Source organism: Tursiops truncatus, chromosome 8, assembly GCF_011762595.2.
Source record: "Tursiops truncatus isolate mTurTru1 chromosome 8, mTurTru1.mat.Y, whole genome shotgun sequence".
Taxonomy (NCBI): domain Eukaryota; kingdom Metazoa; phylum Chordata; class Mammalia; order Artiodactyla; family Delphinidae; genus Tursiops; species Tursiops truncatus.
Window position 1 is genome coordinate 86,299,933 of NC_047041.1, and position 13,161 is coordinate 86,313,093.

General features: G+C 43.5%; 1 protein-coding gene across 4 annotated transcripts in view; it reads left to right on the forward strand.

The window, feature by feature from the left end:
• IFTAP (intraflagellar transport associated protein) overlaps nucleotides 1-12,951 on the forward strand; it is a 97,775-nt gene extending 84,824 nt beyond the window's left edge. For 2 of the 4 annotated variants that reach the window (XM_073808789.1, XM_073808790.1), the window contains exons 8-9: nucleotides 4,332-4,431; nucleotides 11,958-12,951. In XM_073808789.1, the coding sequence (XP_073664890.1) occupies nucleotides 4,332-4,431; nucleotides 11,958-12,156 (299 nt within the window). In that variant the 3' untranslated portion in view covers nucleotides 12,157-12,951. The remainder of the gene's footprint in view (nucleotides 1-4,331; nucleotides 4,432-11,957) is intronic. The other 2 variants (XM_073808788.1, XM_073808787.1) reach the window with 2 other exon arrangements.
• Nucleotides 12,952-13,161: the final 210 nt, after the last annotated feature.

Genomic DNA, 13,161 nt, shown 5'->3' on the forward strand with positions numbered 1-13,161 from the left:
AATCAGCAGATTGTTGAATAAGGATTCAAAGCAAAAGGATGCAGATAGCTTTGAAGAATATTTCTTTTGGGTCAAGGTAAGGTTCCATTGTGCCAATAGCATTGATTATGCATCAGAAAGCACTCGGTAGACTTTTTGCTTTCTCCTGTTCCGTGTTGATTTATTTGGTTTACTTTTCAGTGGGCACCCTTGTTCTTTGGGGGCATACTTCACTTTGTCCCCAAGGTACTGCCTAAAAAGCCAGTTATTTTCCTTATTGAATGAAAGGATCATCTTGTGCAAACCCAGTTAAGTTGATGAGATACAGAGCATGCTTTTCTATTCACAACATCCTTTAGGTTGTTGACCCACGTTGCAAGCAAGTTGAGTGTCTAACTTCATTTACCACAATGATACACATCATTCTTCTTGAGTTTCTAGTAACTATTTCAATGCAACCGAGGCTTTTGTTCAAATACACTTTTTGTCAGTTCTCACTATAAGAGCCTGTAGCTGAAAGAAGCCTCTTATCTAGTTCTTGGCATCTTCTCTGTTTACCAAGAGAGGAGACTGACTGCTCATTCCTTTACCAACTTGTCAGAAGAACAACCTTTTAGCAGTTTGGGGATGATCGTATTCACTTCATGCACACCACACAGGCATAATGAGATCATCAGGGCGCTCCTGCAGATCCTTGCCCACCTGAACAGGCATTTTGTAAATTAAATCAGTAGTTGTCACAGAGTTCTAAACATTCTGCCTTTCAGAGAGAGAGGCAAACACACTGTAAGTGTACTTCTTCGCAAGCAAGGCTGATGTAGGAAAGCAAGCATTTCTACAAAATAGTCAAGACATTTTCACTGTTCCAGTTGATCTCCTCATTAATTCTCCCCTAGAATACCTACATTACGATTTGACTTGTGAAAAATTATTTACCCAGAGCTTGTCAGAAGCATATACCTGTATAAAGGGAAACACTGAGTTGGAATTCATGCTGCCTCATTCTTGGGATGCTAGTGATGCAAAATCAGTGGCAGAAAATTTCAGTAACTCAATCCTGCAGAATAGGATGCCAGCTACAGTCAGACTCCTCAACCTATTATTTCCACACAATTGTCCACAGTTTTATCAATGCCAAGCAGGAGGTACAGATATGAAACTTGCTTTCTCCGACCCTCCTTCCTCTTTTGCCTTGTTTTCCACCCTTGGTGGTGGTCCTGCCCCAGCTACTCAGGTCATTGCCTCCAGCTACTCTCTTTCAATTCTCTATAAACTCCAGTGCCCTAGAAAAATGGCTCAATTAATCTAGACTTATCTGAGACATAAATGATTGACCATAGTTTGATATGTGATCCATCCTACATGATATTTGCCTTTTAATAGGAAAAACCCAAAGGAATACATTTCTGGTCCTAAAATTTCAGATTACAGCAAAATGGTAGGTCAAGTGTCGGGGCGCGGTAGTGGGAGCCAAGGATGCGTTTCTTGAGTCCCAAGAAAGCACATCCCCTTAAATCAGACCTTGTGTCATATTTCTACGCCTGAATTCTCTATCCTTGTTTCTTACTGTGCAATTGATATAAAAACACAATGGTCACTGCCACTCCTTCGAGATCAAGCATGCATTAACCTGTGGGGTCGTTTTATAGTAATTAAGTGATAAACCCTCTCTGAGGTGGTGCGCCATGTCGAAGGCTTTGGTAGTTGATTAGCAGGGGAGTGAAACTGAAGAGTTTAATCAACCACCAAAGTTGTTAGTTTCAAGGGTCGTTTTACGCTAGCACCACATTTGCAGATGTGTATCAAAGAAAGGAAGGAAGGGAAGGAGGGAAGGAAAGAAGGCAGGAAGGGAGGAAAAGATTTCCATCCACTGACATGTAGCACATGTGCTTTTCCGGTTTCATTGCAGGTTGGAGCAGATTTGGGCTACATTTCTCAATCCCAGCGCCGGGCTGTGCTGCCAGCTGACCTCATTCAAGGCTCTGGGCTCAGCTGGGGAGTGAGTGAGCAATGCTAATAAGGAGGCCAAGATCAGAATTTCCTTAAGGGTGGAGCCGGTTGGCTTTGTCCCTAGTCAGAGACTGCTCTAACCTCTCTCTCAGCCATACTGTAATCATTAGTTCCAAGGTAACAAGGATGAGAATATATGGATATATCTATATGACACATCCCAGTGTTTGGAAACATATCCAAAAGATAAAGTCTGTCGATAGCGTTGTAGTACTATTATTGCTGTATGTAAAGGATAACACCTCCCTCCTTCCTCCCTCATTCCTTCACTTGTCCAATGTTTATTATAGCTCATACTCTTTTCTGGGGTTGGTGCTGAGGGAAATACTAAGACCAATACAAGGTAATTCCTGACCTCAAAGAGTTTACAGTAAAGTGGGGTAGAAGCCTCCATACTGTTCTCCATAATGGCGGTAACATTTTACATTTCCACCAGTAGTGTACCAAGGTCCCCTTTTCCCCACATCCATGCCAACACTTGTTACCTCTTTTTTTTTTTTTTTTAAAATAATATCTATCCTAACAGGTCTGAGGTTATATTTCATTGGGGTTGTGGTTTGCATTTCCCTGATGATTAATGATGTTGAGCACCTTTTCATATTCCTTTGGCCAAGTTTATGTCATCATTGGAGAAATGCCTGTTCAGGTCCTTTGCCCAGTTTTAAATTTGGCTGTGGAGTTGTAGGATTTTCTTATACTTTTACATGTTAACTATACCTCAATAAAGTGATTTAAAGAGTGGGGGGAGTCTAGAAAACTAATATTTACAGTGCTTTTTCATGTATGTTGTATTAAGGAGAGTGTAATTGATTATTTCTGGGGGGAACCATAGAAGGCTTTTAGAGGAGATATCTGCTGAGTTGAATCATGAAAAATGGATAAGAGTTAGCCAGGTGGATTGGTGGAAATCTGGGATACTCCAGCTGGAAGTAACAACACCACACATAGGAATACTTAGAGCAAAATGGCAATAGCGTGTGGCTTTCTGTGGCTAAAGTGTAGGTGATGGGTAAGTGCAGTGATAGGAGATTAGACTGAAAAAGTGGGTAGGGGTCAGGAGGGTGTTTCTGGGCCATACAAAGAACTTTGAAATATACCTCTCTGGCAGTAGGGAGCCTTAAAATCTAATCTGGAAAAATATTTAATCTGTGGTCAAATCAAAATTTTAGAACAAGCCCTATGCTAGCACTACAGACAGCAGATTGGAGACAAAATTGGTAGCGTGACCCAGTAGGAAAGCTGATGTCATGGTGCAGGTGAGAGATGACAGGTGCAGGTGAGGGTCCAAACTCAGACAGTTGCAGTGAGTATGGAGGGCAGGGGACAGCTTTGGAAGATAATTAGTAAATTGGTATAACCTGATTAACTGTAGATGCATGGGGGTTATTGGAGAAAGAGTAGAAAAAGCTCTTACAAAAGGAGACAGAAGACCTTGAGGATATTCTTTCCAAAGATGGGGGAACTACCTCTCTCTCAGAGAGTCAGCACTTTCAGAGAGTATGGCTGCCATGGGAGGGAGTTCTGGGTGGGGCCTGATGGGGAAGTCTGCATGAGGCCCCCAGATGCTTGTGTGCTGGGGAGGAGACAATAAAAACAGGCAGGAGAGCTGGGAGCCTCGACTGAAGAATGGAGAATAGTGCCCCTTACATTTGTCACAGACCAACCCGAGGTGGCTCTTCAGGACAGATCTTTAACAGTAGTAATAATAGCAGCAATAAACTACATAGCTCTAAGCACTTTATGTACATTGGTGCATTAATGATCAGGAACCTGAGCACAGAGAGGTTGATAACTTGTCTGAGGTAGAGCTAGTAAGTAGTAGAGCTTTGAATCTAGGCAGCCTGGCTCCAGGATCCATGTGTTATCCCTCAGCTGTCTCCCAAATGACTGGCAAGAGAGGGCACGAGTCCGTAAAACCCTGGATTGTGTCTGTTTCTTTATGCCAGCGATTCCAAAGTGAGTCACTCCAATTTGATGTGTACTTTAAAATAGAGAGAGGGAAGGATACTGTCCTTGTGTCCTTGAATTCAGGTGAGAGTGAGTGAGGAGGGAGATCACTTTGAGTCAAAAGGTTCTGGGATGCCTACCCTACTGGCTGGAACTTCGGAGGATGAATTGACCACATTGAGGGAATTCTGTCTTTTTAAAATTTACTAAAAAAATTTTTTTTGGCTGTGCTGTATGGCATGTGGGATCTTAATTCCCCGACTAGGAATCGAACCTGTGCCCCCTGCAGTGGCAGCATGGAGTCTTAACCACTGGACCTCCAGGGAATTCCCAAGGGAATGCTGTCTTAGCCAGTCTAAAGGTGATGTTATTGAACCTGTGTCTTTCCTCATCAGCCTGCTTCTGGAAGTGGTGGGCAGCTGAAGCCAAGATGACAAAGGAGAAGATTAGAGGTACCGGAGACCTAACCAAGCCATGGATCTGGAAGATGAAAAGGTGAGCCTTGTTTGAAATTGCATCTCCTGGGCCCACTTCAGTGCCTGAGCTTTCAGACAGAATTGTGGCACACACACTTTTCTTTATTTTAAAAGGTAAAACACTGATTGTTCTCGAGACAGGAAACTCACCTTAGCTGTGAACTAATGTCCCAGTTGAATGTAGGGATCACTGTCTCCATGGCTTCTAACCCCGGGCAATGTTTTATTGCAATTACCTGTACCACCAGTTGCTATAGTTACCTATTGTCTATGCGTCAAGAGGAGAAATATCTAGCTAGGCTAGCTAGCAGGAGAGAAACAGGTACTACCGTCTGACAAAAAAAGAGTGGGGCACGCAGAAAAAATATCTTTATCCACCCAGTGGCAAGTTTTAGAACATCTACCCTATTCAGAGGCCAGTGATCTTGTATCTCCACCCCCCTTTCCTATGGGAACCACCCCAGTTCACAGCGGTGAGCCCAGACGAGTCAGGTGTGAAACAGGTGACCACATCGCCATGGTTATAACTAATTGGACCATGGTGAACACCTGACCTCAGCTGGGACCATCAGATTCTCACCCTGGAAATAGGTCCTGAAGTTTTTCTAGCCAGTCTGGATAAACAGCAGGACCTTCCTAGGGAAGCTTGGCAGTCTAGGGACCATTTTCTATCCTGTGGAATGAGGAGAAGAGAAAGGAGGTGTGTGGAGAGAGAATATGCCTGTTTGCAGAGAGAGCAGGGAGGAGAAGGAGAGTATCCTGAGAGTTTTTCAGTTTCTGGTTCCTTCCTTCTTGAGGCGTGATTGTTTTTATGCCTCAGAGTTTTTTCTTACGTTTTTTTGTTATTTTTGTTTTTTGTTTTTGTTTTTTTTTGCGGTATGCGGGCCTCTCACTGTTGTGGCCTCTCCCGTTGCGGAGCACAGGCTCCGGACGCACAGGCTCAGCGGCCATGGCTCACAGGCGCAGCTGCTCCGCGGCATGTGGGATCTTCCCGGACCGGGGCACGAACCCGTGTCCCCTGCATCAGCAGGTGGACTCTCAACCACTGTGCCACCAGGGAAGCCCCCATTTTTTTCTTTTGATGATTATGATGATGATTTGCTCACACTGGCATGAATTAGTTTCTATTACTTGTCACTAAACACTTAAACTCTGCTCTAATATAGACTATCCTCAAGACCACCCTTATGGGATGAATTGTGTCCCCTCCCCTCAAACTTATATGTTGAAGTCCTAACACTCAGGACCTCAGAATGTGATAGTATTTGGAGTTAGGGTGTTTAAAGAGGTAATTAGGTTAATATGAGATCATTTGGGTGGCCCTTAATCCAATATGACTGGCATCCTTATAAGAGGAGATTAGGACACAGACAGACACTGAGGGAAGTTCATGTGGAGACACAGACAGACACTGAGGGAAGTTCATGTGGAGACACAGAGAGAGGGTGGCCATCTACAAGCCAAAGACAGAGGCCCTCAGGAGGGACCAAGCCTTCTGACACTTTGATCTTGAACTTCTAGCCGCCAGAATTGTGAGAAAATAAACTTCTGTTGTTTATGCCACCCAGTCTGTGGCGGTTTGTTATGGCAGCTGTAGCAAACTAATACAACCACTCTCCAAGATATGAGACTCTAATTCCTCCTCCCGGACGCGCAGGCTCAGCGGCCATGGCTCACGGGCCCAGCCGCTCCGCGGCATGTGGGATCCTCCCAGACCGGGGCACAAACCCGCATCCCCAGGCAGACTCTCAACCACTGCGCCACCAGGGAAGCCTAATGCTGATTCTTTTCTTAATGGTGACCCTTCAAGAAAGCAGCAAAAAGATCTTTTACTTTGGCTAAAAAGTAAGCCAACAACTGGCATTGAAGGACCCTGAAGGAGTACAGCTCTGAAGGAATATATCTTCTTAATGCTCTTGTTTGGCTTAAATGAAAAGTGTTCGGCTTCATGTCTTCCCAAGGAAAGGTGTCTGCTAAGCTTTAATTTTACATGGGAAAATGATTGTTTTTTACTAATTGGAATAAATAGGAACTCTTTCTTCAATTCATTTATACTCAGGTGAAAACAAAGTGAGTCAATTTGCAGAAAGTACAAGGGCTTGCAGATTCTCCCAGTGCCCTTGAGTTCTGAGGTCAGGGTATGAAAAGGCTTTTCCATCAATTATCATTGCATTAGAGAATTATGTAGAGAAAAGTGTCCAGGTCCAGCTTTTAATCAGGAACAAGGTGTTTAGAAAAAGAAAAAGATGTTGATTCAACTGAACTTCAGTGCTGTTTAAAAGGTCACCAAGCAGAGGCAAGGTGCAAAGGAAATGGGAATAGTTTGTAGACTCAGCTAACACAATACCTGCTAATAGAAATAGGCACCGAAAGAATCCTGGCATTTGTGTGTGTGCTTCAGGGTAGTTTCTCTTTTTTTGGGGGGGGGGTACACGGGCCTCTCACTGTTGTGGCCTCTCTGGACGCGCAGGCTCAGCAGCCATGGCTCACGGGCCAAGCCGCTCCGCGGCATGTGGGATCTTCCCGGACCGGGGCACGAACCCGTGTCCCCTGCATCGGCAGGTGGACTCTCAACCACTGTACCACCAGGGAAGCCCAGGGCAGTTTTTCTTGAAAGGAGGCAAAGGGAGGGACTTTGGGGCATTTTGTGATGTTCTCATGTTTCTGAGGAATAGCATTTATTCTGTGGTTACCACTAGAATAGACGTGGCAGGTAAGTTTAAACTCATATGCAGATCTGAATATTTGGAACATTATCTCCCTGGAGGATTGTGTTGAGATAGATTCTGAGGATACATTCAGATTCAGTAGGAAAGGGTATCAGTTAGGGGTGAGTCATGAATGAATACATGAATGCTGTCCATGTGCCACCCATGAGACCAAAAGTCACAAATTGATGGTCCATGGAACAAATGGGGACTGTAAGAGGTTTTTCTTGGCCCAGGTGGTCTTCTGAAAAAAAAATCTGAGCTAGACATTTAGAAGTACAGAGATTTCATTAGGAAAAAAAAACCCTTACAGTTTCAGTTTCTCTTAAAAATTGTTAACTCCAGCAATATTGGTTATTTCCACATGACAGTAGGATGGAGCTGGGCAGTGACTCAGTTTAAACATGGCCCCTACAGACACTGGGGTGTGTGACTACAGGTTAATTAGGTCTGCTCTGGGCTCAAGATCATGTGGCTGCAGATCAAGGAAGTGGCCAGTAGATGGCGATATAAATCAGAAAGGATTGAAATTTTAAGACCATCCCCGCCAAAGGGGCAGAGAAACGGGCAGGCAAGTGTGGCAAAGGCAGACGGTCATTTAGCAGGGTTTGTAAAAACAATACCACGTCCCACAGCATTTCTAAAATAAGTTGGGAGGGCTTCCCTGGTGGCGCAGTGGTTGAGAGTCCGCCTGCCGATTCAGGGGATGCGGGTTCGTGCCCCGGTCCGGGAGGATCCCACATGCCGCAGAGTGGCTGGGCCCGTGAGCCATGGCCGCTGAGCCTGCGCGACCGGAGCTTGTGCTCCGCAGCGGGAGAGGCCACGTCAGTGAGAGGCCCGCGAACCACAAAAAAAAAAAAAAAAAAAAAAAAGGAAAACTTAGCAGTGGTTATTTCTGGAGAATAAAATGATAGGGAACTTTTCTAATGCATATATTTCTCCAATAAAAAAAATAAAATAACTGGGGAATGCAGTCTTTTCTGGAGGGGTTGGCAGCCTGAAGTTCTACAAGGATGGAGCTGTGACTGGTAAAAACTGAATTCTGGAGAAATCTTTCTTGCTCTACTTATGCTACTCTGGACATCACCTTTTATGGGTTGAAAAGTGAGATATTTCATCAAACTATTTTATTTAACAATTTTTTAATGGAATCAACAGTACAGACTAAACCACTCCTCTGAACTCCAGAGCTGCATGTTCAACTGTCTACATACCATCCTCACAGTGTCAAAAATACTTCAAACATACGTGTCCAAAATGAAACTTATTTCCTCCCCAAATCTGCTCCTTCCCGTCTATCTCAGGGAATAGCACTTCCCTCCATTCAGTTTTGAAAAACAGGGACCTCTTGCTCACTACCTGCTTCCTTCCCAGCCTGGCCCAAACATTATAAAGCCCTGGTAATTCTGCCCCTGAATATCTGTTGACTCTGCCCCCTTCTCTTTGGCCCTACTGCTCTCAGAGTCCTCACTTCCATCACTTTTTGCAAAAAACAATGGCAAAGGCCTCACTGGTCTCTCACACCCCTCTCACACCACTTCAAACTTTTTTTCACGGCAACCATGGTCACCCTTATAAAACCCCAAATTGATCATGTCCCCTCCCTGCGTCACATAGTCCAGAGGCTTCCTACTGTTCTCCAGACGTAAGACCCACTTCTTTGCACACACACACATCCTCACAACGTCTTGGATTTTGCTTCTTACATGCCCCACGTAGCTTGTCACCTTCCTTTCTCTTAGCAAATCCATCTTCATAGGAAAGCAGATCAGCCCAAAAAGGACTATGTGTTAACTTCATCTCTGATTTATACAACCAGCAGGTTTTTATTTTATTTATTTATTTATTTTTTGCAGAGAAGTAAATTTACTTACCTTAGCTACTTAAAAAGGGATGTTACTATGTCTGTGGCTTTGAGCAGAGGTACTGGAGGGTTTCCAATTTGTACTATAATAACACACTTGGGGGAGTCATCCTGAAGAGCAGGAATCCAGCCTTTGTAGAAGTGAAGATACCAACTAGGATTTCAGACACCAAAGAAGCCTAGGTCCTGGCTGGCAATTATTCTTAATAAAGATTTGTTGATGCTGATGGTGTCAGAAACTGATTTGGACACGAGGCATACAATAATAATTTAGACATGGTTCCTATTCCTAAGTGGCATAAAATTTAGTGGAAGAGGACTAGAGAATTTTGGAGAATTAGACTTCAGAGAAGTGACACTTAATCTAGGTGTTGACGGATGATTAGGAGTTTTCTGAGGCAAAAAAATGTTTTCTCAGAAAGGAATTTTGAATGGAAGAAGGAGAAAGAAAAAACCACAGAGGCCCAAAGGAGTATTTCTTGATTAAATGATCGGTTGTTTGGAATGGGTAGAGCTTAGGACACACAGGGGCAAGTTTCTGGAGATGAACTTGGTGGGGTAGGCTGTGTTGAGAATGATGCTAAGAAATTTGGACCCGATTTTAGATGCTAGGGAATGACTGAAAGTGTTAGGCAAAGGGGTAGCTTGATTAGACTTGTATTTTGGAAAGATAAAGTGGAAACTGTCTGGAGGGCAGATAGAGGTGGGGTGAGTCTGGACTCAGAGGGAACAGTTGATAGAAGATTCTGGATAGTTCAAGTGAGAGTGTGACAAGGGTCTGAATGTGGAGGGAGAGGATGGATTCAAGAGATATTTCAGGGAAACAATGGGCAGGACTTAGTGACCAAAAATAAAGAGCCCTGGTCCGGGAAGATCCCACATGCCGCGGAGCAACTAAGCCCATGTGCCACAACTACTGAGCCTGCACTCTAGAGCCTGCGAGCCACAACTACCGAAGCCTGCGCACCTAGAGCCTGTGCTCCGCAACAAGAGAGGCCACCGCAATGGGAAGCTGGTGCACCGCAATGAAGAGTAGCTCCTGCTCACCAAAACTAGAGAAAGCCGACACGCAGCAACGAAGACTTAACGCAGCCATAAATAAATAAATTTATTTTTAAAAAAAGAACTCGGAAAGTAGACGATTTCAAGTTCACTTACTTGGTGGTTACTCTGTGCCAGCACTGTACTAAGCATGAGAGATTAAAAAAAAAAATAATAAGGAATGGTTCCCATGTTTCAGTAGCTGGAAGGAGAGGCAAGTATGATAATGAATACATACAATGCAATGTCATGCATGTAATGATAGACATGTGTATAGAAATAGTACATGGGAGGCTGCCAAGAATGATTCTAAGTTTTCTAGCTCTGGTGACTTGGTGGATGTTGATGTGTCTTTGAATAGGAGAGGAAAAATGGAAGAGGTATAGGTTTCTAGAGGTCTTCAATGCATTGGTTTTGATGTTCACGAGGCAATTGGAACTTAAGATAGTCTAGCAATTGTCAGGCACAGTCTAGCTCACCTTGGATTTGCAAGAGTTACAGAAAAAGAAAAAAATAGTAGCTGTCTATAAAAAACACTGCTGGCATGATGTTTCTCCTTTTAAATGTTTTTGTTATGAATATAAAGAAAGAGACTATTAATTGCCTCTTTACTTCCCACAGTCCTGACTTAGGTTTAAAAAATTCTTCCTACACTAATTACAAGGGCTCTGTCTATTCACCCTGAAAACTTAGTTCATTGTTATTTTTTAAAATAGAAATAGCACCAAAGGCTAAACTCATTTTTATTTTGTAGGCAAGAGGATGATATCCTAAGAGGGCCTCATAATCAGAGTTGCCTTCTAAAGGTCAGATGACCTATACTTTTACAGTGACCTATACCTGATATGGGTTCAACAGTAATTTATGGGTAGGTAGGGATTCATGCAAAATATTTCATAGTTTGCAAAGATTCATGAAACAGCCAAGTGTAATTACATTAACTTAACCAACTATCTGGAAACTAAGTTTAACAAAAGGTAGAAAAGAGGATAATACCAAAACTAACTTAAAGACTATTCTAAACTATGTAATTCTTCTTTCTTTTTTTTTTTTGGATAGAAAAACTCTTCCAGGGAGCTCAAAGAATTTGGCCAATGCTGTTCCAGTTTTAACACTCATCTGGAGCCTGTAATATGCTAGTTCACCAGAGAGCAATCATAACATGATGTTAGGAATCAAGGATGACTTATGTAGGTCTTCTGTGCAATAGTGGGAGAGATGTTTTAGGCATCACTGTGTTCAGGAGGAAAGAGTGTAACTTGGAAATGAGCATAAACAGAACCAGGACATCACTTGATGTGAGCATGAAAAGGGCACCTGAGGCCACCTGTGTTAGCAAGGAACAGTGGTTCTCAGTCTTTTGAATTTCACTGACATACTGAGCGCTGGGGTTTTGGGGGCAAGTAACCTTTTATTTTGCCAATACAAAGCCTGTTATCTACTATTACTCTAAGTTATGAAAGTACATTAAAACAATTTTATTGGCCTATAGTTGATTTACAGTGTTGTGTTAGTTTCAGGCGTACAGCAAAGTGAATCAGTTATACATATACATATATTCACTCTTTGTTTTTTTTTTTTAGATTCTTTTCCCATACAGGCCATTACAGAGTATTGAGTAGAGTTCCCTGTGCTATACAGGAGGTTCTTATTAGTTATCTATTTCATATATAGTACTGTGTATATATCAATCTCAATCTCCCAATTTATCCCCCACCCCCATCCCCTGGTAACCATAAGTTTGTTTTCTACATCCCTGACTCTACTTGTGTTTTGCAAATAAGTTCCTTTGTACCCTTTTTTTAGATTCCACATATAAGTGATATCATACGATATTTCTCTTCCTGTGTCTGACTTACTTCACTCAGTATGACAATCTCTAGGTCCATCCATATTGCTGCAAATGTCATTATTTTGTTCTTTCTTTACCAGTGAGTGCCAGGACCTGCCCTGCTGTCCCGGGAGCGTGCGAATAACTCCTCCCAATAAAAAAGAAAGGACGTTTTTAACATCCAAGTGTTGGAAGGACACTGGGGCAGTGACTGCCCTGCATTCAGCACAAGCCACAGACGGACTACAGTTCCCAGCGTACCTTGCAGTTACACGGGCCCTGGGGATAGGGCAGAAGTGAGGCTCACTGCTCGCGGCCCTGGCCGGTAAAAACCCCCACAATCCTCCTCACTTTCATCCCCCACAATCCTCCTCACTCTCATCCTCCACGTGTGGAGGCAGGTGCTAAGCTTCCCGCGAAAGACCGGGTTCCCGGGTAGTGGCTGAGTCACAGGGTAGCAGGAGCCGGAGTGCCCACAAGGCCATGTGGAAGGCCACTGTCAACCCGGAATATTTTCACTGGATTCTGAGTGGGCGAGTGTGGAGCCGTAACTGACTTCTGAGGAGGGGACGGTGGCCTGCAGTGTGCTACTGATATCTCTGGGAGCTTGGTGAGGCTCCTTCTGGGAAAGAGGAAGTAAACTGGAAGCCGGAACCAACTGCTTCTAGAACTAGCAGCTGCCGCCAGGTAAGAAGTGGTGCTCAGGTGACATTGATGGGTGTAGCAAAACAAAGCAACCCACAAAAACATGAAAAAACAAGCAAAACCCCCAGACAAGCCCATGAAGGAGCACATCCCTTATTCCTCCTCCAGCCTTGCAGGCCCCTTGTGGGACCTCGTACTGTTAGAACCTTCAGGAAATAGCCATTAAAGCATAGTGTGGTTTGCTGAATTCCAGCTCCAGCATCATAAAGCTGAGTATGAAAGGTGGGTTTTGAGAAGAGATACAATAGCTTAATTACCAGCCCAGTAAGAAGTATACTTCTATTGCAATAAACCACCAAGATATTTGTGACAGTAGCTAATCAAAACAGATCCCCAAAAGAAATTTAAATTGAACAAATTTAATTTCACAAAACGCCGTTTTTTTTTTCTTTTCTTATTTCAGTAAGGATTTGGTGAAAATCCACCTCCTGATGCTGTTCTTGGGGAGGTGTGTGGAAGCCCTGGGGTTTTGAGGGCAAGTAACCTTTTAATTTGCCAATACAAAACCTATCATGTGCTATTACTCTGATGGCTCCATCCTTTCCTCCAAGTGTTTGTTCTGTTCTCAGATGTTCACAAAATCGTGGGTGTGAGTGTGGG